At 37.8% G+C, this 24,651-nt stretch overlaps 2 protein-coding genes across 20 annotated transcripts in view; both read left to right on the top strand.

The window, feature by feature from the left end:
• Window positions 1–17,089, top strand: part of TRDMT1 (tRNA aspartic acid methyltransferase 1) — an 89,131-nt gene extending 72,042 nt beyond the window's left edge. For 12 of the 18 annotated variants that reach the window (XM_045060954.1, XM_045060958.1, XM_045060950.1 and 9 more), the window contains one exon: window positions 8,459–8,663. In XM_045060954.1, coding sequence (XP_044916889.1) covers window positions 8,459–8,571 — 113 coding nt within the window. In that variant the 3' untranslated portion in view covers window positions 8,572–8,663. Of the gene's footprint in view, window positions 1–451; window positions 1,029–5,553; window positions 6,828–8,458; window positions 8,664–15,844; window positions 16,223–16,335; window positions 16,462–16,961 lie in introns of those variants that run through there. The other 6 variants (XM_023256401.2, XM_003988130.6, XR_002743664.2 and 3 more) reach the window with 5 other exon arrangements.
• The window catches only part of CUBN (cubilin), a 284,543-nt gene continuing 276,855 nt past the window's right edge, over window positions 16,964–24,651 (top strand). The window contains exons 1-2 of one of the 2 annotated variants that reach the window (XM_023256399.2): window positions 16,964–17,089; window positions 24,190–24,319. In XM_023256399.2, the coding sequence (XP_023112167.2) occupies window positions 24,197–24,319 (123 nt within the window). In that variant the 5' untranslated portion in view covers window positions 16,964–17,089; window positions 24,190–24,196. Of the gene's footprint in view, window positions 17,090–23,395; window positions 23,803–24,189; window positions 24,320–24,651 lie in introns of those variants that run through there. The other variant, XM_003988129.5, reaches the window with a different exon arrangement.

Below are 24,651 nucleotides of genomic sequence, written 5' to 3'. Positions count from 1 at the left end.
CTTCTCCAACTTACTTTCTTGATACCAGAGGTCCTGTTCTAATAACCCCACATAGATCTTGTGAAATAATGTGTAGGTTTGTCCTTTTTGTGAAGAAATTAAAAGGTGGCTGAGGAATTTGTTTTCTTGGTGGTAAGTGTATTTGTATTTCTTCTCAGAGATACATTCTTATCAGTTATGTACCTTTTGTCCTCCCTATAAGGAGAGAAATGAGAAGGTGGAGAGGTGGTCTAGGAAGGAGTCTTCCTCATGGAAAGAAAGGGTGGGTCAGGAGCACAGCTGACAGAAGCGACCAAAGATTACGGAGTCTAAACTAAAGCAGGGAATCTCAAGAACACAAATGCAGATACAGAGTGAGAAGGACAAAGTCCTAGCTCCTTCGTAGTCTGGGAAATCCAGGGATGGATGCTGTTAAGAGACTGGACACGTTGTCTTTGCTTTGGCTTTGCAGAGTCCCTGCCCCATCCCTGATCCCACTTTCTTGGTGCCTGTGCTCTTGGCCATACTGACACCGTCAGTGTCTTAGGCTGGGGTGGCTGTGTTCCCAGTACCTGGCTCGCGCCGACCGGAGAGAGACAGACCTCCCTAACGTGTTCCAGGACTACACAAGGACACAGTGTGTTTTTGATAACTCTGGGAGTTTGAAAGCAGAAAAGTGGAACTTGTCTAAATCCAGTATTGTTGTAATATTAATACAGTACTATTTTTGAAGCAGATGACGGGTTAAATAGATCATGTTTTAAATTCTAAATGGTGGATTTACAGATGAGGTTTTGGAGCATATCCTTCTGTACGTTGGGAAGAAACTGACTATGTAACTGGACTGTCCTCTTGGTAATTGGTTCTTGAAGGGTAGTCACGGCAACCAGGTTTATTTTGTAACTCTCTGCCTTTTTCTTGGTGATCTCATTCAGTCACAAATACCCTGGGGAGTGTTATTTAAGGAAAACACAAACTTTCCTTGTCTTAGTCTACGTCACACAGTAAAGTGAGAACATCATAAAACAAATAAAGAGCTGAGAACTGGACTCAAGAAATTAATTCCCAGTCTGCTCATTTGCTTACTACTTTTTTTTCTTTTTTAAGATAAACAATCAAAGGTACTTTCCGTAGTACTAAAGAGAGAAAAGAAATTGAGTGTCTAATAACAAATTCCTACGTTTTGAGTGCTCGTTTCTTTCAGTAGTGGCAGTCACTGTGGTAACACTGAAAGGCAGCAGGGACCCCAGAGTCAGACCGGCCAAGTTGGAGTCCTAGCTGCACCTCACGCCCTCCCTGCTTTAGTTTACACATGTGTGGAGTGGGGGTCATCGCAGCGCCAATGTCAGAGGGTCCTAGTGACAGTTAAATGAGGTAACGTGTAAAATGCTTACACACTTTCTGACATACAACATCAAATTCAAATGTCAGCTTTTATTTGTAAAACAACAGACATTTATTTGCTCTCATAGCCTTTACTTCATAAATACTTCTCATTTGAAAATTTCACATATGTAAGTTAGAATTTTTCAAAGCTCTCTGCAAATGCGCATACAGGAAAGTCTTTAAATTACTTCACCTCCTTTTAAAATATGTGATATATTTGTATGATCAGTATTGACCTGACATCACCCCTGAGCAGCACTGTGACAGAAATGTCCTTCCCGTGTGCTTCCAACATTATCGAGTCTGAATCTGAAATCGGCGCTGTTTGAGCTGCTCTGTTAACGAGGGTTTTGCATCGATCCTTCCGTACATCGCGTGCTGGTTTTCTTTGTCACTAGTGGTATGCACTCGTGAGATAGTGAGCTTGGGAAGCGGACACTGACCTACACTTACAGAATGAAAGCTGCTATCTTGACCTTGTTAATGCTATGTTTCTGTGTTTTTGAGCATCATTTTTCTTTTTAGTGTACCTAAGTTCCTAAAAAGTCACCTTTTAATTTAAAAAAAGCTGTATCTGTATATAAAATACGCAAGCACCCTTACATATATGTCATTTTTACAAATCTCACTTGTTTGCTTTCAAACATTTCTTGCCCTGTGATATAATCTTAATATTACACGAGGTCATCCCTGGGATATTCTAAAAGTCTGTGATATAGTTGCATCTTTGGCTCATTTGAATGAAATAATTTTTTAGATGACTAATGTGCTTGCCTAAGACATATTATCTTTATAATGGCAATTTTATGATCTTGCTCAATTGCATATGTAATTTTATTATGTGACCACTTCTTTTACTGCAGTAAGTATAATGTAAAGTGTTGATGAAGCAATTTTATCACAGTCAACTCTACCTTCTGGTCCTCACAAAATATGTATTTTGCTTTTCTTAATACTTTTTAATTATTTCCTCCATCTTATTATCTAAATTGCCTTTCCTTTATTTAATTGTGTGCCATAGGATACTGAATATGAAAATGGTAACTAACCTTACAGGGTATACTTCACGGACAGTCTTTTATGTTGATACTTGCAAGGTTCTGTTCCAGCAAATGTTGTATCTATGGGCCATTTGTTTTGAAGAAGAATGTAGCAAAATAGAAGTCCAATGTGAGAAAGCCCATTTGTGGAAGCGGAATATAAAAAACAACTGTGAGGGACTTGTATCCAGAATATATGAAGAACTCTTATAACTCAACAATAAAAAGAAATAATCCAATTAAAAAATGGGCAAAGGATTTGAATATTTTCCAAAGAAGATAGACAGATGGCCAATAAGCACATGGAAAGATGTTCAGCATCATTAGTTATTAAGGAAATGTAAATCAAAACCACAATAAGATACCGCTTCACAAAAAGACAAACAATAACAGTGTTGGTAAAGATGTGGTGAAATCAGATCCCTTGTACACTGCTGGTGGGAATATAAAATGGTACAGCTGCTCTGAAGAACAGTGTGCAAGTCCTCAAATGTTAGAGATAGAGTTACTGTATGAGTCAGCATTTTCACCCCTAGGTATATATCCAAGAGAACTGAAAACACATGTCTCCACAAAAATGTATACAAGAGAATAATTCATACTCAAAAAGTAGAAACAACCCAGTATCTATCAATGGATAAGTGGATAAATAAAATGTGGCATATCCGTGCGATAGAATATTATTTAGTTAAAAAGAGGATGGAGTATCACTACATCATGTTGTGATGAATGAATGAACCTTGAAAATATGCTAAGTGAAAGAAGCCAGAAACAAAAGACAACATATTGTATGGTTCCATTTATATGGAATGTCCAGAATAGGCAAATCCATAGATACGGAAAGTAGATTAGTGCTTCAGGGGCAGGGAGGGGAGCTGGGGAGTGATTGCTAGTGGGTACCAGCTTTCCTTTTTTTAAAAAATTGAAGTATAATCGAGATGTAACATTATAATACCTTTGGGTATACAATGGGATGATTTGATATTTGTATACATTGAGAAATCACCACAAAAAGTGTGGTTAACATCCATTGCCATATATCAGACATAGTTACAAACATTTTTTGTTTGTGATGAGGACTTTTAAGACCTATTAGTAACTTTCAAATACACAATATAGTATTAGTAACTATAGTCTCCACCATGCTGTAAATGACATTCCCATGACTTGTTTATTTTATAGCTGGAAGTTTATACCTTTTGACCTCTTTCACCCATTTAGCCACTCCCCCCCCAACCACCAGTCTATTCTCCGTATCTGTGAGTGTGATATTTTTTTTCTTTGCTTGCTTTGTTTCTTAGATTCCACATTATAAGTGAGATCATAGAGTGTCCTTTTCTCTCTGACTTACTACACTTGGTATAATGTCCTCAAGGTCCACCTGTATTGTTGCAAATGGTGATATTTCATTCCTTTTTTATGGCTGAATAATAATTCGTGTGTGTGTGTGTGTGTGTGTGTGTGTGTGTGTGTGTGTAGGTTCTTTCCATATCTTGGCTATTGTGAATAATGTTGCAGTGAACATAGGGGTGCATATATCTTTTCGAATTAGTGTTTTCATTTTTATCCCACAAATACCCAGAAGTAGAGTCACTGGATCATATGGTAGTTCTATTTTTAATTCATTGGGGAACCTCCATGCTGTTTTCCATAGCGGCTGCACAATTAATATACATGCCCTCAATATTATTTTGGATATTAACCCCTTATCAGATATATGATTTGCAAATGTTTTCTCCCATTCTGTAGGTTGCCTTTTCATTTTGTTGATGATTTTCTTTGATGTGTAAAAGGTTTTTAGTTTGATATAGTCCCACTTGCTTAGTTTTGCTTTTTCGACTTTGCTTTTGGAATTAGATTCAAAAAAAATTGTCGCCAAGACTGATGTCAAGGAGCTTACTGCCTGTTTTCTTTTAGGGGTTCTATGGTGTCAGTTCTTACATTCTAGTCTTCAGTCCATTTTGAGTTAATTTTTGTATATCAGAACATGATGCTTCCAGCTTTGTTCTTCTTTTACAAGATTGCTTTGGCTGTTTGGTATCTTTTGTGGTTTCATATGAATTCTAGGATTGTGTATTCTGTTTTTGTCAAAAATGCCCTTGGAATTTTGATAGGTATTGCATTGACTGTGTAGATTGCTTTGGATACTGGGCATTTTAATAATAATTCTTCCAATCCATGAGCACAAGATATCTTTCCATTTATTTGTGTCTCATTTCTTTCTTTGGTGTCTTGCAGTTTTTAGCATACAGATCTTTTACCTTCTTGATCAAATTTATTCGTAGGTATTTTGTTCTTTTTTATGGGATTGTAAATGGGATTGTGTTCTTAATTTCTCTTTCTGATAGCTTATTGTTAGTGTGTACAAACACAACAGATCTTTGTATATTAATTTTGTATCCTGAGGCTTCACTGAATTCATGTATTAGTGCTAACAGCTTTTTCGGTGGAGTCTTTGGGGGGTTTGTGTATAATATGTCATCGGCAAATTGTGACAGTTTTACTTTTGCAATTTGGATGCCTGTTACTTCTTTTTCTTTGCCTAATTGCTCTGGGTAAGACTTCCAATACTTTGTTGAATAAAAGTGGCAAAAGTGGGCATCCTTGTCTTATTCCTGATCTTAGAGGAAAATGTTTAGCTTTTTACTTTTGAGTATGTTATTAGCTGTGGGCCACATTCTTTGTGAGGCAATAAACATATTCTGGAATTAAATAGTGGAGATGTATGCAAAACTCTGTGACTGTCCTAAAAACCATTGACTTGTATATTTTAAAAGGGTGAATTTTATCTCCATAAAGCTGTTTTTAACTAAAGGAAAACAACTGTGAAATAATGGTAGCCGCAGTTTTTCCTAAAGTGTGTTAATATACAGATTTCTGTGAGTTTTGCGGAGGATATGTGTGTAGTTATGTGTGCACTGAGCATAATATATGTTATATGATAGGATAATGTCACGTGGTGTAGGCATTGTAATTTTAGATAATATTTTTGGCTTCAGATTCCAATTTCTTAATTGAACTTCGTGGAGACCTTAGGGACTTATTTATGTGAATGACCACTGTGCTCCTACTAAAGGATGCATCCTTTTGTCTCTGGAAGTTTGTATTATAAATGATTGTCTTGTAAATTATTATCTCTCTTTTCTAGGATTTCCCGAGAAGATAACAGTGAAACAGCGTTATCGTCTACTTGGAAATAGTCTCAATGTGCATGTAGTAGCTGAACTAATCAAAATCCTATATGAATAATTTAAAAATAACTCTGAAAGATGGTCACATTATTTATTCATATCCAGATAGTAATTCTGAAATTCTATTTTGAATTGATTTTGATGAAATTTAACTAAACTCTTTTTATCTCTCTTGAAATTTAACTAAACTCTCTTTATCTCTCTTTAAAAAGAAATTTGGATTTATCATAAAAATGCTGATTTTTAAAAAATTTATATTACTGTATTTTGTAAAGCAAAAATTGCTATTATGCTTTACAAGAATATATTTTCATGTGAAATTGCTAAACATACATGTAAAATATTCTCTTTATAACATTATGGTATATACAAATTTAGGAACATTGGAGTTTGAATATCTACATGAATATTTTACAAAGTGTCATGATAGACATAGTATAGTGAACCTGAGAAATTATGTTTTTGTATGTTGCTTAAACAAATTGCTTTATGAATCCTATTATTTTATTTTATTTTATTTTATTTTATTTTATTTTATTTTATTTTATTTTATTTTATTGTCAGATTGATTATTCCTGATTTTAAAATGATGCTTCTAATTCTGGCCTGTTTCAAATATTGAATGTTTACTGAATTCCATCCTTTAAACATTTCTTAATTATAGCTAAACAAATGCATCTAATGTTTTAGACCAAATTATCATCATTCAGTGTTACACAGCCGTCTGAAGAAAGTGTCAGAAAAAATAATCCTAAATTCTTGATTATGTCTCCATCAGGAAGCTACAGAAAATGTAGGTAAACATTATCCAATTATCTTTAATTCTACCTCCATGTAAAATGCGAAACTTCATTGTCCGTTCTTTATTTATAAATATTTTCTTTTATTTTGCTGTCATCAGAGCTTGCTTTTGTCTTCCTTCTTAGCTTCTTGTTGTAAGTTGAATTTGCATCACATTCTAGGGAATGTAGTGTGGCATTCAGATTTTAGGGAGGAAATTCTGCTCTCCGACCCCATTTTATATGACTGTTCTGTGAATTAGCTTTTTAAACTTTCTCTTTCTCTCTCAGACTTCTTGGAATTATGGTTTCTAATCAGACTGTTTGTATTATAAACCCTGTGGTTTTATTTCAGTGATAAAAGCAAGTGACAGAAAGAAGAGAAATGAAAAGAAATAAGACCAGAAATTGTATCACAAAATAAAAAATATTTTCATTCTTTTTTTAAAAAATGTTTATTTATTTTTGAGAGAGAGAGTGCACACAAGCAGGAGAGGGACAGAGAAAGAGGGGGACAGAGGATCTGAAGCAGGCTCTGTGCTGACAACAGACAGAATATTTTTATTCTTAAAAGACAATCATTTCGACGTGGAGAAATCAGAACCCTGTGCATTGCTGGTGGAAATGTAAAATGGTGAGCCACTGTAGAAAGAAGATGATTCCTTCAAAAAATTAAACCTAGAATTAACCTTATGATCTAACAATTTCACTTCTGAGTATATGCCCAAAAGGATTGAAAGTAAGGACTTGAACAGATATTTGTATAGTAATGTTCATAGCACCATTGTTCACAATAGCCAAAAAGAGGAAAGAGCCAACATACTTGGGTGAAGACTGGATAAACCAAACATAGTGTATACATACAGTGGAATATTATTCAGCCATGAAAACAAAGAAATTCTGATACATGCAACAACATGGATGACCCTTGAGGACATTATGGTCGGTGAAAGAAGCCAGACACAAAGGGACAAATTTTCTATAATTCCAGTTACATGGGGTATGTAAAAGAATCAAGTTCATAGAGATAGAAAGTAAACTAAGGGTTACCAAGGTTCGGGGTACCTGGGGAATAAGAGTTAGCATTGAATGGGTACAGAGTTCTGTTTGGGGTGGTAAAAAAGTTCTGGAGATGGTTAATGGTGGTGGTTGCACACCAATGGAAATGTACTTAATGCCACTGAACTGTATCCTTAAAAATCCTTAAAATGGCAAGTTTTATGTTATGTACATCTTATCACATTTAAATAAAAAAAGTCATTCCTCACCACCATTTTTTCAGAAAAACTCATAAATATGGACATAGGCCAATGTGTATATGTATCAGTGTTCACGTCTACATTATGTATATGTGTTTAAAGACAAACCTTATTACCAATCTCATAATGGGGGGGGGGGGTGGAGGGGACACGTTTATAGTTTAAAATCAGAATTGAGAACCAAGAAGTTCCCAAATAAGCCAAGATAACGTACTAAGGATCTAATTTGAAGCCCATATAGACAAAGTAGTTAAAGTGTGTTTTCCTCAGGTTGTTATGTTATTGAAAAGAAGGCTAACTTTTCATAATTTGGCCTTCAGCTTGGAACTACAAGTCTTTTAGGTCACAAGTGGTAGACTGATTTACAGATAGCTTTGGACTTTGAAATTGAGTGAGGGTCATATGGTCTCAGCAGTTTTCTTATGGCCTGTGAACTCATGTAACTTTTCAAGACAGCCTTTCAACGTTCCTGGACCAGAACTCTCTCCCTCTCAGCTTCCAGTGTCAAAGTGCACTGCAGACAACTCTCCTGTCAACTTCTTAACATTTGTTTTTCTTGGATCCACTTCCCGTCCAATCCTCTTTCTCCATTCAGCAGACTCACCCAGATATCTAGATATGCCCCTTTGCACATTTTATTGGAAAGCAATAAGAATCGTACACATGTTCCTCAACTTCAGTTTATACTAGTCAAGCTGTCAGCACCATTTTTTCCTTTCCTGTCCTCTCCTGTCATTCCTTTACTTTGCTACTGAAAATTTAAACCTTCAGTTTTAAAAACAAAAACATTGTCCTAACCTCTATGTGTCTGTTTCTCTCTTTAGGACTTCTAAGAACATTTTACACTAAGATGGTCATGCTCTTCAAAATCGTTTGCAACCATGACCCAAACAATTTCACTATTTTTGTCTTGATTTGTGAGTTTATTCCTTTTTAAATGTATTTGTTCAGTATATATGAACATGTGCAGAGAACTTTTTTGGCTTCTGATTCCCAAACTACTCAAATAAATTTGTTGTAGTCACCAGAGGTTCTGAGTCTTATTTTCAACTACATCCAGCACTGAGAGCTCTCTCTCAAGTACGCTGTATCTGATTCCTAAAGCTTTCTCAAACTTATTTTTCCTACTAATACGAACCTAGATAGAAATTTTCACAAAGGAGAAGATAGGAAGGTAATTTTCCCAAAGAGCTCTTCTGCATAGCTCTGGGATGTTCTCATTTCTTTGCTCGTACATAGCACGGTTCCATTGTTTACTTCAAGGATTTGCTCTGTAGTTTATTTTGTTTGCACCTTTATGCCTATTCATATCAGGGCAGATTTAAACTATAAGCGTGCAAGTAGAGAACATGTTTATTTAGCCAAGTTGGCTCTATAATCAGATGAGATCACCTGAAGAGTCTAAAGAGAGAGAGGGGAGAGCAGAGGTCTGGAGTTGAATTCTTATCCATTACTGAAGATTCAGTCCTCAGGCCTCTCTACCCTTTACCATCCAAGCCATTTTTTCTAAGGTCTCACCCTTTCCTACAACTTCTGGGTTTTTTTGCCCATGATACCCAGGTAACTCCAGATCTGATATTGTTCCTCAGCCCTGTCCTAGAATTTTTGTGCCGGGGTATTTTTAACTTGAGTATCTTTCTGTCACATCAAACTTAGCATATTTGAAAACAGTGAATCGTCCTCCATTTAAAAATCAGTTCCACTCATGATTAATTTCAATATTCCTCATCATGACACCACACTGCTTCTCTCCCAGTCTCCCAAATTCAAATCTCATCACCCAAGGTCATCAGCACCTTTTCTCTCACTCTATTTCCATTGATCAGCTTCGGTTAATAAAGTAGTCTTCCTAAGAAGGCCTTCCCTGCACAATGATTCACTTTAGGAAAACAGAAGAAGTCACTTTGCAACTTAAAGACATACATGCCCGTTTGCAACCAGATTTGTATGCTTGAGTCAACACTTGTACATTGAGCAAATTTCAGCCTTCTGAATTTGATCTAGCATGAATATCACTTTTAGTAAGATAGTTTTTATTTTACTCAGTTCCTTACACAAGTACAATTAAATGTCACACACACAAATGATTGAAAATACCTGATGGAATGTGAGAGTCCTTAGATAGTAGATATAAGTTGACTTTTCTGTTCAAAAAGCTCATGCTACAGATGATTAGACAATGAGCTGGATAGTTGCTGTGATTCGAATTTGTTTTAAGTGAAAAATATCCCATGTTTTGGAGAATGTAGACTTCCAGGAGGGCAAGGGTTTTTGATTTTTCTTTTCCGCTGCCACCTTCCCAGGGACTAAAATAGTACCTGGCACACAGCGAGCACTTAATAAATATTTGTTAAATGAGTAACTATGGCCACCATACTGGATTGATATAGAAGCTGTCTAAAGGCCGTCACCCTGTGGAATTTAAACAGAGTCACTCTCCTGAGAACTATTTCTGTTACTGCCACTTCCTCCATACTTAGGGGAATACCCAAATTTACTCAACTTTGGAACACATGATTTAAAAAACAATTCTAGGATAGGGCTTGATCTTTTGGCTTTTGAGGAAGATGTGCAGATAGAAATTGAAACAAATATATATTGTATTCTGACTTCTTGTCTGGACAAGAGGGCAGGCTCATTTCTCTTTGCTCCTTCCTAAGTACAGTGATCAATTCTGGGTAAGTATGTTTATAAAATAATGCAAGAGGCATCAGAAAGAGAACTCTTAAAGGAGGGAAGAGAAAACAAACCAGCTAGGTAATCCCAAGACTGGCAAGGGAACATGGTTGCAGGATGTCTTACAGTCTCCCATCCAACAGAAGGAGGTGATCCAAGTTGGGTGCTTCCTGACTCCGAACCTCACATGGGAACCCAGCATGGCTCATTCCTATCCCAGATGGAACTGGGGTCCTGCTGCCAACACCAGGTGAGTCTGATATCACCAGCAAGTGCAATATATAGGGATCCCCACTGACAAGTGTCCAGGGGAAGCACTCTACTTTTCTGGAAGGCCTGAGATTCCTTTCACTTACTGAGACACTGGACAGCCAGAGGACACTGGCAAGGGGATCCCACCCCAAAAGGCCTGATCCAGGAATCCTTTTCATCACCATGGACAGGAGGCTCCTTACCTTAACCTATAGGTGCCAGTGACTTGGCCTGGTGAGAACTTCTTCCCCCTAATGTAGGACCATCAAGGACCACATGGAGCCCCAGTGGTACAGATAAACCAAGCAGACCAAAACGCTCTGAAAGTTAAACTGCCATTGGAACCATAAACCAAAAAGTAGGCCAAGATCTGCATGCTAAACATAAACAGAGTAGCTGCTTGCTAAAATAAAAGATGGAAATAAGACCCAGAGTCTCCTAACATAATAGACAAAATATACAGGATGCAATCCAAAATTATTTGTCGTACCAAGAACAAATAAAATCACAAGTTGAATGTAAACTTATGACACCACCAAAATGAATCAGATGTTGGAATTATCTGACAAGGATTTTAAAGCAGCCATCATAAAAATGCCTCTACAAATAATTACAAATTCTCATGGAACAAAAAATAGAAAGGCTTCAGTGAAGAAATAGGTAGCAAAAAGTTTTTAAAAGTTAATGAAAGAATCACAATGATGTGTGCGTTATATCCCAATTTTTAGAAAAAGAAATAATGGTGATTATATAACTGAAAAATACAATAACCAAAATAAACTTAATGAATGGTACAGTAGAAATGACAGAAGATTAAATCAGTAGCTTGGAAATAAACCAATAGAGTTTATTCAATCTGAATAACAGAGAGAAGAAAGATTGTAGGGGGTGGGGAATGAACCTCTGTGATCAGTGGGACAATAATAAAAGTGTCAACTTTCGTATATTTGAAGTCCCAGAGGTAGAGGAGAAAAAAAAATAGAGCTGGGAGAATATGCAAAGAAAAAATGGATGGAAATGTCTCAAATTTAGCAAAAGATACAACTGTGAAAGTTCAATAAGCTGAGTGAACCAAATAGAATAAACTTAAAGAAATCCATGCCAAGATACATCATAATTAAAACACAAGAAAACTAAAAACAAAGAAAGAAAAATCAAAAGCAGCCAGAGAGAAGTGACATATTACTAAAGGGGGCACACAGTTTGAATGACAGCAGATTTTCACCAGATACCATGGGGGCCAGAAGGAGGTGGCACAACATTTTCTAGTTCTGGAAGAAAAGAAAGAACTGTTCGAGCAAATTCTATACCCCTCCCAACTATCCTGCAAGAATGAAGAGGGAAATAATGATATTTTCAAGTGAAGCAAAACTGAAGGAATTTTTTGCTAGCAAACCTACCCGTAAACAATGGCTAATGGGGTTTTTCAAACAGAAAGGAAATGATAAACGGTAGCTCGGAGCATCAGAAAGGAAGAACAATGGAAAGAATAGAATTAGGAATACATACAATAAACATGCCACTCATGGGTTTTATGAATCACATTTGATAATTGAAGCAAAAATTGTAATTCCATCTGACACGCAAGATGATATTTAAAAGAGAAGGTAAAGGGACCTCAATGGAAGTGAGATTTTATTTCGTGGGAAGTGGTAAAATGCTGATACCAGGAGACTGTGATAAGTCACAGATGTATATCATAACACCCAGAGCAACCACTGCAAAAACTTCATAAAGGAATGCACCCAAAACACCATAACTAAATCAAGTTGGGATCCTAAAAAACATTCATTGGCCCACAGGAAGGCAAGAAATGGGAAATAGGACTGAGAAGCAGAGGAAACAAACAAAAGTGATTGAATGGCATACAAGCTCTACCATATCAATAATTACCTCAAATATAATGGGTGAAAATACACTAATTATAATGTAGATATTGGCAGAGTGGATTAAAAAAAGCATTTAATTACATGCTATTTACAAGAAACTCACTTCAAATTAAGTGATGTGGGTGGGTTGAAAGTAAACATGATGGTAAAAACAAGAATCACAAGAGAAATCTACCTTAACGATGTAATTCAAGAGGACAAAAGGCTATAGAAATGAAGATATTAAACCCAGAAAAACTGGAAGCCTACTAAATGTCCAACAATAAGACAATGATGAAACCAACCCAAACATTACGTGATGATGGAGCCCCTTTGAAAACCAGTTTGGCAATTCCTCAAAAACTTGAACTGCCTTATGACCCAAGAGGATTGAAGATACACAAACTTGTACATGAATGTTCACAGCGTTATTCATAAGGGCCATTATTCAAAGGGCCATTATTCATGATGGAACAGGCTTCTATGTTTACCAGTTGAACAAGTAAACACAGTGTGTATGTCTGTCCGTACAATGGATTCAGCCTTAAAAAGGAATGAAGCCTGACACATGCCAAAACGTGGATGCACTTTGGAAACATGCTAAGTGAGAGAAGTCAAACACAGAAGAGCACGTGTTATACAATTTCAGTCTATATGAAATGTCCAGAATAGGTAAGGTAGATTAGTGATTTCCAGGGGAAGCAGAAAGAAGAGAATGGAGAGGTGTAGGATTTCTTTCTGAGGTGGTGAAAGTGTTCTGGAGTTGTGATGATGGTACAACTCTGAAAACACTAAAAAACATTTAACTGCACACTTCAGTAAGGTGAACTTTATGGTATGTGAATAAAAAAATAGAATTACTCTATGACCCAGCAATAGCACTACTAGGAATTTATCCAAAGGACACAGGAGTGCTGATTCATAGGGGCACACACACCCCAATGTTTATAGCAGCGCTATCAATAATAGCCAAATTATGGGAAGAGCCCAGATATCCATCAGTTGATGAATGGATAAAGAAGATGTGGGGTGTGTGTGTGTGTGTGTGTAATGGAATACTACTTGGCAATGAGAAAGAATGAAATCTTGCCATTTACAACAACGTGAATGGAACTGGAGGGTATTATGCTAAGTGAAATAAGTCCGTCAGAGAAAGATGTCATTTATTTTCACTCATGTGTGGAACTTGAGAAACTTAACAGAAGACCATGGGAGGAGGGAAGGGGGAAAATAGTTTCAAACAGAGAGGGAGGAAAACCATAAGGGACTCTTAAATACAGAGAACAAACTGAGGGTTTATGGGGGTGGGGGAGAGGGGAAAATGGGTGTTGGACACTGAGGAGGGCACTTGTTGGGATGAGCACTGGGTGTTGTATGTAAGCAATGAATCATAGGAATCTACTCCCGAAACCAAGAGCACACCGTATACACTGTATGTTAGCTAATGTGACAATAAATTATATTTAAAAATAAATAAATTCTAAAATTTGCCCCCCCCCAAAAAAAAAGTTGGCATCATGAAAAAAGGTGAGAAAAATTTTCAGAATTAAAAGATGCTAGAGGTGCCTGAGTGGCTTAGTCAGTTAAACGTGTGAGTCTTGGTTTCAGCTTGGGTCATGATCTCACAGTTTGTGGGTTTGAGCCCCATGTGGGCTCTGTGCTGACAGCTGTGGAGCCTGCTTGGAATTGTGTGTCCCTCTTTCTCTGCTCCTCCCTTGCTTGTTCTCTATCTCTCTCTCAAAAAAAAAAAATAAACATCTGTACAATGTTTGTATCTGTACATTAGTATCTTTTAAAAGAAGAATTAAAAGATACTAAAAAGACTTAATCAAATCCTGGTTTTAAAAAAAGCTCTTAAGATATGTTGGGAACACTTGGAGGAATTTGAATATGGAATTAGACTGGATTTTAGACGGTTTTGGAAGATTTTTGTTAGTGTTCTTGGATGTTATAATGGCATCGTGAGTCTATAGGGGAATGCAGGTTTATTCTTAGGAGATCAGGTTGACTATGAAAGGGTGAAATGTTATGTATGCAACTTCCTTTACATAGTTTAGAAAAAAATACATACACATGCATATAGATTAAGCAAATATGGCAAAAGAATAAAATAGATTAAATATAGTTGTGGTAAACATATAATGTATTATTGTAGTTTTATATGTTTGGTATTTTTCATAATAAAAAAGTTCTCTCAAGGAAAAAGCTACAACAGAAGAAGAGACCACTTTGTGAAAGCAACATAGTACATAAAACAAAAGCATGTAATAAATATAGCAACCTAATATGACAGAAGCGAGAACAGCCCTGGAAATGGAGTTCACTCTCTTATTGTAGATTTCAAATACTTATAAATCACCATCTTAAATAAGTGAGAGGATAAAATGTTGTTTTAACTGTTCACACTGTTTACATTGTCTTATTCTTTTTTTCTTTTTGCAAGGGGGAAAATGGTATGTGAATTTAGCATATAAATAATATATGAGTATATATAACTTTATGCAGCTTTGTACGGTTATTGTTAAGGAGACTAGGTGGTGACACTGGATTAGGCTCATGTGAAAAAAGAGGCGAAGACACAAGTCTATACTTGTATATCCTATGATTATAACTATGAAATGATTCATCTGAAAATAGACTGCAATCAAGTAATAGATAAGGGTTACAAGAGAGTAATTGAATTTCTAAGTTTTCTGGTTTATACTTTGCAAATTGAATATAGTACAGTTACATTACTTTTATAATTAAAAACTTTCTTTATTTCAAAAGCAGTACTTGATTCCAAGTCTCAACCGTGGAGTCTGGTCATTTAAGCTGGCTTGGAAGTCACTGCTCACTGCTTCATTTGCATTCTGATGGTGCATAATACGGTCTCCTCCCCAGACTCCCCCCTGCCCCTTCCCCTCCTCAAACAGAGGCTGCATCTTAACCTGTTCTGTTTCCTCAGCACCTCTCTCAGCTGCTGACAAATGGTGGGTCCCTAATAAATAATTCTCCAGTTAATCTGACTTGAATATGAGTGTGCTGCATTTCACAGCAGAATCATTATGGTTTTTGATGACTTGGGGAATCGTTGGAATCATTCTCTCAGCCTAAATAAGAAAAACACAGGTTTTATATGAAAAGTATTTAATACCAAAAAACTCCTAGGGAATTGTTTATGCCTCCTATAAACATAGTCTAGGAATTGTTGGCAAAACCTGATTTAGCAGTATTTCTGTAATAAATATAGCCCAAGCTTCTATAAAACACACACACACACACACACACACACACACACACACACACACACACAAAGGGACAAAGGCTTTGGTTTTTATAGATCTTGGAATAAGGGCACTGAAAAAGACCGAGAGGTGAGGTCATCTCATCCTTCTTCCTGCCCTGATGACAACACTTTGTATCTTCCCACAGATCTGTGTGGCACTTCAATTAACGAATCTCCTGGGAATGATGGTGCTTGGTCAGGCATCAGCCTTGTGAAAACACTCCTCCCATGATAAATCACATCAATGAAGCAAAGCCTCCCATTGCCAGAGAAAGATGCTTCTGTGTGCTTCTCCACGATTAGAAGTACAAGAGGCGGAATTCTGTAGTGTGCCAATGTCCCCAAAGTTGTCTTTTTCTCCCTGCCCCCGCTCAGTGGTGACAGGCTCACCTCACTTGCTCTCCTCCTCCATGGTACACAAAATATTGTAACAAACCTGCATTTCCCCCTTTTCAAAGGATCGGACCCAATGCAAGTTGCAATTGCTGCCTACACGTCCCTCACATCCAGTGTTGGTGCAATCTGGCATTTTCCTCTGACAGTGGTATGAACCACGGTGTCGGAATCTTCCACTCTGCTGCCTTGTTCAGGGAATTTCAGGAGTCACCAATTAGAAAACTTATTTTGTTCTTTTTAGGTTACCTTGGAAAAGGAATGTCAGGAGGGTTTGCCCATGGTACTCACCAAAGGTAACCTCCATGTCACTGCTTCACACCTTCATGGAAATAAGTTCAGATGAATCCAGTGACGTGCTGAAATCCTGGTAGGTAGAGGCTTTTGGAGGTAGAGAAAGCTGTGTTGTTTCCTCAGTGGCTTTTGGAGCCACCAATCCTAGCAATTTTTGTTGCCTCTGGTATGTGCCTTATCTTTGACCAGTCCTCATCTCGCAAGGACACAAGAGCCCCTCGTACATATTTTACATTTTCTAGAATAGGTGACACGAGGTTGAGTTAACATGAAGATTGTATGTGTATGTGTGTGTGTGCCTCTTTCATTCACACCCCTGGAGCTGTAGTCCTGTGTTACATTCCTTCCTCTAGATATGAATTTTCTTGTAATATCCTTCCTGGTTATGTAGGGATTATCATACTTTTAAAAAATCTGAAAAAACAAAACAAAACAAAACAAAACAAAAAAACAACCCAGGGAAGTCTTCCGAACTCTCAACAATGTGTAAATCTACCTTCTTAGGAAAATCTCTGCCAAACCTGAATCATTCAAATGGTAATGATTAACTCATAATTCTTTCCCATTCTACTCAAGGATAATTGCAACCATCATCGTAATGAGTGTGGAGAACAAATGCCTGGATTATGTTCCCTGAGTCAAGACCACACTGCTTTCAAAAAGATCAGTTCATCACAGTAGTGGATTTGGTAATTTCCTGGGAGGTAATGCATTTCTCATAAAATGAGCAAATGAATGGTTTTAAACTTACACCAATTTCCATAATTATTTTATGTAATCCTTCATGAAAATTGAATAGACAATTGGAACAATATTGTATTGCCTTGAAATTTTGTAGAAAGTCACAAAACTAGCATATGTAAATGTGCCTTTTAAGCAAAGTTATGTCCCTGAAAAAGAGAATGAGTTAAGTGTCATAAAGATTACAAGAGATCATTATATTCACCAGTGTTTCCATTAATGGCTAAAAATGCAGATTAATTCTACAGTGTTTTCTTTTAAACTGATATGAAAATTAAAAGGGACCAAAGAATGCAGTAAAGGCAGATTGGAGCTATAAAATGAGATGGGAACGAGACACAGGATGTGAGAATCTAGCCCTTCTTCCAAAGACCTCTGTTTTTCACCCCTCTCCTCACTCCCACACTGATCAAGCCCTCCACAGATAAGTTCAGCCGGCCTGCCAGAAATACCACACCAGTGTTATTTCACTCAAGACATAAGCGCAGCTCTCTGGATTAAATCACACATTTTCAACCTGCCACTTGAGATCCTCAGTCAATGACCCCACCTTTACCCAGCCACCTTTCTCCAAAAGAGAAAGAACCACTATGTCTATAAGTCTGCCTAGATTAGGTTTAGGACCTCTCTTTCAGTTTGGTACATCCTGTTTCTCTAATAGCATATTGGTATATATTTTGTCCCCATTGTCACGCACATCTTTATAATGTTGTGCTATTAGAGCTTTCTAGATGTGTACATATGCCTGTATTACAAACTACGGGAGGTCATGACCTTTACTTCTTTGAATTTTCCTCATTGCTGAGAATGTCATAATGTCCGCAGTAAGTGCTTATTAAGCATTATTAAGACTATAAAACAATGGAATTTGGATGAAGCTGGTAGGAATGAAGAATGAGCCTCGGTATATAAAGTAACAGCAGAATTACATTAACGTAGCATTGTGCTCTCCAGGAATTTGGAGAAAAGATAGAAAGCAAGGGTGTAAATAAAGTTTACACACTTAGCAGTAAAATTTCCCGCCAACTTTCCTCATCCCTGTATAAAGCTAGAGGATTTTTTTTTCTGAAGAAAGTGAATGTCCCCAGGGGAAAAATACCTTCAAAAATGGACACTTGGAGTTCCTCAGTGAAATTACCTCAGGTTGCTGTTGGTCACCCCCATGCTAAAACTTACTGGTTACGAACACCATCCATGCACACAGAGCTTATCATCCACTCTTTAGTGTTTTATGCTTAAATTTAAATGGACACAAAAGGATCAATAGGTATTTGAGGAAAGCCTCCAACACAGAATAGAAAGACCTAACAAGCAAATAGGAGAAAAAGAGCTTAGAGAAACCAGACACCATGTGGTAAACAGGAGAAAGCTTCAGAAAAGCAACTATAATATTTTTCAAGTAGTACGAGATGTTATAACCATGAAACAAGAATAAGAAAGCATTTTTAAAATTAAAAATTAAAAATTAAAGAATCTTAAAGATAAATCCAAAAAACTCTTCACGACGTAGAACCAAAGAAGATAAAGAATTAGAAAATAGAAAAGAAAGTTATGAAAAGCTAGGTCAATCTAAGAAATAGATTGGAGAATGGAAATAAAGATGCATTTGGAGACCACGTGATTCCTTATTGAGTGAAGATGCCCTCACCCCCCTGGGGGAGGAAAGGAGGATCTTTGTAAAATGCAGATTCAGATTCATTGAGTCCAAGAATGAACCTGAGAGTTTTGCATTTCTGACAAGCTCCCGGCTGATACCTGTGCTGGGTCTGTGGATCACGCTCTGAGTAAGTAGCAAGGCTGTAGTTTGGGCCATCTCTGGATCGATCTTCTCTGCACCCATCGCGGATGACTAAACCACTTGCAGAGTGAAGCCGTGGGACAGCAGTGCATGGCAGGTGTCCCTCAGATCTCTGTGCTTCGAAATCTGAACTCAGGGTATTCTCTCCAAAACCTCATCCCCCTGATTATTCTCTCTTATTCAATTATCAACACCTCTGTCCTTCCAATTTCTCAAACAAGAAACCTGAACACCAACCCCTCCCCCTTAACTGTCCCAGTACTTCTATTTCCTAACTATTTATTGCACTGTGTCCTGCTCTCTCTGCCACTGCATCCAGTGGGGCCTTCCCAGTTCATGGCTCCTTAACTGTACACCATCGTCCTCACTAGCTCTGGGTCCGAGACTTGTCTCTGCGGGAATGCTTGTTAAATACAAACGTGACCATGTTAATTAATCTCCTGCCTAAAACACTCTGACAATTCTTCATTACTTAAAATAATGGGGCTCATTGCAATGACATTTCAAAGTCCTCCTTGATATGACTTCTGGTCCATTTTAGAAATTTCATCTCCCACAGACCCACACTGCTCTGGTCCTGTTGACTTCTAACTTAGAAAAGTTGACTTCTTTTCTAACTGGGTGTCCATTTTCTCTGTCTGAAACTCCCAGTCCTATTAGTTTGCCTGGAGAACTGTTCATTCTGTAAGACACCGCTGGTCTCCAGGGAAACCTGCATTGCTCTTCCCAGGCAGAGTTCATTCTCTTTCCTATTAGTGTTTTTCTTTTTCTTTTTTTTCTTTTTTGTCCTTATCAGTGTCCTGACTACAGTGATCCCTTGTTAACCAGCAGTTTTCCTCATGTGAAATTTTAGCGTATTGGGCTTTCCCTCCACGTATGTTTTTGATGACCACAGGGTTTTCATTTGTGCATTGTGTTGGGAATTACTAAGAAGGGTGGGGACTGAGGATTCAGAATAGAAGAAGGGGGTGAAGCAGATGACACACAGAAGGAACAAAGGTTGTACATCTTGGAGAAGTTAAAGGAGGAAGAAAGGAAAAGACAGTTCTGAGTCTTACAACTGGATTCTGGCGGTTCCGCCAGGGGAGAAAGAGGGAGAAGAGGGAGGTGAGACTTCTGTAAGAATTGCTGTGGAGCCCTAGGGAGAGGTAGGGAAGCCAGACCGCGAGGCAGGTTTGGGAGGGGTGTGGATTAGCTGCACGCCACACAGCATGCTACACTCCTAACTCCATAGACTGCACTCGAGGTCACCGATGCATGTCTCTGTTCTGGAATCCTCTTCCAAAAGAGGAGGGATGAGACCCCACTGACTTTCCTTGTACCCAAGATTTTAACATCGACTGTGAATTCTTCTATCACTTCTTATTTTAACGAACCCAAACCCAAGTGGTGGGAGAGGAAGGAGAGGTATTATTATATTTATTTACATGGCAATAGCGCTTTCTATTTAGTGGAGAAGTATTTATGTGCCAAGAGACTGAATGTGCTAAACATTTTATACACCTCCAGTGCTATGATGATTATCTTTCTCCTGATGAAGAAACGGGGCCACATGGTTAGGAAGCGATGGAGCCCTTGAACCCAGATGAGTGAGCTTCAGACCCCATGTTCGTAACCCTTCAACCACATGGTGTCCCCCTAGATATGACTGTGAAGGGAAGAATCCACAATGTATTTCATTTGTTTTCCTGTCGTTTTTATAGTGTGGCTAATACGTAAAGAGCACATCTAGGCTTTGTGGAATGCATTCTGGATTAGGGAGGAAATGGGAGGTTTGCTAGTCAATGAAAGACAGGGTTTCAGGTCCATAGAAAGTTTACCTTGGGGGAGGGAAGAGGGGTGATTATTCACCTTCTGAGTCTGAAGGTCTTGGATTCTAAGATTATTTTAATTTCTCTTTCCTGAAGAAATTCCAAATAAGGCAAGTAAACAGAATGCATGCGAATGCTGTGGAAACAGCAATTGATTTTTATATTTTTATATTGCTTCCCCAAGTCATCATATGCAGATGGTCTGACTTGTCTACTGATCTCAGCTAGAGCTGAGTAGGTGAGCTGGACGTAAAATTCCCCCTCACCAAGTCACTCAGAGCTTGTGAGGATATTTCTTTCTTGTTTTGTTTCTGTTTTTGTTGTGTGTGTGTGTTTTCCTATATTGAGAGACGATTAGGATTGTATGTCCAGATCAGGAGCAAAGAAATTATCTTTACTCTGTTTAATAATAAGCACATTAGTACCCCAGGAAAATCCTATAAAACGGGAAGTTCTTATCGAGATCATGCTGCAGACCTTTTCGATTGCAAGAAAAGATTTGCCGAGTACAATGATCTTCAGGAAAATACAATCATGAAAATAGTTATGTTCATAGCTCAGTGGAACAGAAATGTCCTTTGTGTTGGAAGATTGGAACCTGTCTTATTTCGTCTGGTTCTAAGTTGATAAATATTTCACCAGGTCAAGCTTTCCCCCTACCCCTACCCCCAAGTTGTGAAGGTTTTAAACAAAATTGGGACAAATGTAACTTTAAAAGAACGTATTCAACTGGAGATACCATTTATTGTATTATGTCCCTCACTTAAAACAAACAAAATAACAAGAAAACTCATTGCGTGACCTCAGTACCTGTCTCAAGTAAACATTTTGCCAGTTAGTTTTTGTGGCTATGTTTGCATAGAACAGGTGTGAAGCAGTGTTACGTTTCTTCATAGTATCAAGTATACTGCTTTCTTTAAGGGGGTAATTTTATGTAGATACTATCTAAAATTTCAGATGGCACCCCCAAGTTTTTCACAGACTCTTTTTCTAAATTTTTGAAAACAATGAGTCTACATGCAAAGCAGCCTTTTATTTCTCCTATAGCAACAGATTCCCATTCCATCTTTCTAATTCTGGTTACAATTTTTTTTGAGTTTATTTATTTATTTTGAGGGAGGGAGAGAGAGGGGAGGAGACGGGGGGGGGTGGAGAGAGAGAGAGAGAATATGAGTGGAGGAGGGGCAGAGAGAGAGAGAGAGAAAGAGAGAGAGTCTCAAGCCAGCTCTGCACCACCAGCACAGAGCCAGATGTGGGGCTTGAACTGATGAACTGTGAGATCATGACCTGAGGTGAAATCAAGAGCCAGATGCTTAACCAACTGAGCCACCCAGGTGCCCCTTGTTTCAATTCTTTTTAAGTGTAAAATATACATAACATAAAATTTATCATTTTAATCATTTTTAAAGTTCAGTGGCATTACATACATTCTTGTTGTTGGGCAACGGTCACCTGCATCCATCTCCAGAACCTTCTTTTGTCTTTCCAAAGTGAAACTCTGTACCCATTAAACAATAACTCCCCATTTCCCTCCCCCGGCCCCAGGGAACCACTGTGCTACATTCTGTCTCTATGAATTTGACTACTTGAGGTTCTTTGTGGCAATGGAATCATACAGTATTTGTCCTTTTGTGTCTGGCTTATTTCACTTAGCATGATGTCCTCAAGGTTCACCCACGTTGTAGTGGGTGTTCATTTGGGTTGCTTCCATATTTTGGCCATTGTGAGTAAGCTGCTACAAACATGGGTGTACAAATATCTCTTTGAGTCTCCCTCTCTCTTTTTTTTTTTCAGTTATTTTGGGTATATACCCAGATGTGGAATTATTAGATCACGAGGTAATTCTGTTTAATTTTTTCAGGAATCGCCATACTGTTTTGTAGTGATTGTACCATTTTACATCCTCACGAAGAGCACACAAGGGCTCAGCTTTCTCCACATCCTCACCAACGCTTTTGTTTTCTTTTGTTTGTTTGTTTGTTTGTTTGTTTGTCTTGGTAGTAGCCATCGTAATGGCTGTGAAGTAGGGTCTCCTTGTGGGTTTGATTTACATTTCCCTAATGAATAGTGATGTTGGTCGTCTTTTCATGTGCTCTTAGGCAATTTGTACATCTTCCTCCGAGAAATGCCTATTTTCTTTACCCATTTCAAAACTAGGTTATTTTTTGTTTTTGTTAAGTTATGGGAACTCTTTATGCATTCTGGATATTAGCCTCTTATCATATATATAACTAGTAAATATTTTTTCCCATTCTGTGAGTTGCCTTTTCACTGTGTTGATGGTGTCCCTTGGGAAACAAAAGTTGTTTTGTTTTGTTTTGTTTTTTTTCATTTTGAAGCATCCAACTTATCAATTTTTTGTTGTTGTTGTTGCCTTTGCTTTTGGTGTCATATCCAAAAAAAATCAGTGCCAAGTCAAATGTCGTGAAGCTTTCTCCCTTTGTTTTCTTCTAAGAGTGTTAGCTCCTGTATTTAGGGCTTGATTAATTTTGAGTCAGTTTTTGTATATGGTGTAAAGTATGGTCCAACCTCATTTTTTTTTTTTTTTTGCATGTGGATATCCAGTTGTTTTAGTATCATTTGCTGAAAGGGTGTCTACTTTGTTTTAATGTTTATTAAAGGTAGCTGCTTCTGAAGCAAGGATTGTTTCAGTGGATGTTTCCAAAGCAGTTTGTTACTGTCTCAAAGGTCATACAGATAATGATTAAATTGTGCATCACTTAAAGGTAGATTTTGACCTCTCACAAGTTGAAGAGTACTGAAGATCTAAGATCATTTACCTCCCTCGGGAAGGAAAAGTAACACAGCCTTCCAGGGCAAAGAAGAGAGGACTGAAAGTTGCAGGATATTCCACAGGCCAAAGTACATCTGCCTGGTTTGCTTTCTCTAAAATCCCACACTTGGCCGGACTGGCTTCGTTCTTACCTGGCAACCTAGGAGGGTTGGTGAGGAATATGTCCTCACCTTTTCTATGGAGTTTGGTTATTTTGGTGACATTTGCTGAATCAAATGGGGAAGTTGGAGAGCTCGTGCTGCAGAGACAGAAAAGAAATACTGACCTCCAACAGTAAGTAGACACGTGCATCATTGCTGCTGAGGGTGTAGGGCAGTGGGGTCATTAGTTTCCACAAATAGCCAGATAAGCAAAGATGTAATTTTTCTTGAGGAAAACAATGATGTTAAAAACAAATAGGGAAGAACATTGAGACTGATGTATGGGATTATCTTCTTGTACGTAAATTATTCACTTACCATTTTGCAAACAAGGCAAGTATGCAATTAGTAGATGTCTCTAGGAAATTTGCAGGGAAAAAAATGGCAGATGAGCAGGGAGAATGTGGTTGAGTTGACCACATGGCAAATGTGTATACAGTCTATGTATATTCAGTGAGAAACTTTGTTGTTTAAAATTATATGCTAATTATTGATGCATTCTCTGGTTTGATTTATATAGGCCTCGAATGGCTGCAGAGAAGGGAAATCTAGTGTTTCTTACAGGGTCTGCTCAAAACATTGAATTTCGAACTGGATCCCTGGGAAAAATTAAATTAAATGATGAAGACCTCGGCCAATGTTTACATCAGGTAATGCAATGGAAATATATTGAAGTAATTTTGTATATCTGCATGTGGTCACTTAATTCAAGAGGTCTATATGAATCCGTACCTTAAATCTTTAGCCCAGGGAACATAACCAGAGGTGAGATAAGTCCTAGTGAAGAAACAATGCCCTAGGGTTAATGATGAGCAGGAGTAATTCTAGTAGGAAGTGGCTCATTGTGTGGGTTTATGTCCTCTAATCCAGAGAAGGTACACAGGGTGGTACAGGGGACTCCTTCTCATGAGGATCAAGGAAGGAGAGGGGCCAGAGAAAGGTTTGGATGTGACATTTTACTTCTGCCAGAGAACAGAATTGG

Source organism: Felis catus, chromosome B4 (genome assembly GCF_018350175.1).
Source record: "Felis catus isolate Fca126 chromosome B4, F.catus_Fca126_mat1.0, whole genome shotgun sequence".
NCBI lineage: Eukaryota > Metazoa > Chordata > Mammalia > Carnivora > Felidae > Felis > Felis catus.
This window is presented reverse-complemented; position numbering and strand designations above follow the sequence as displayed.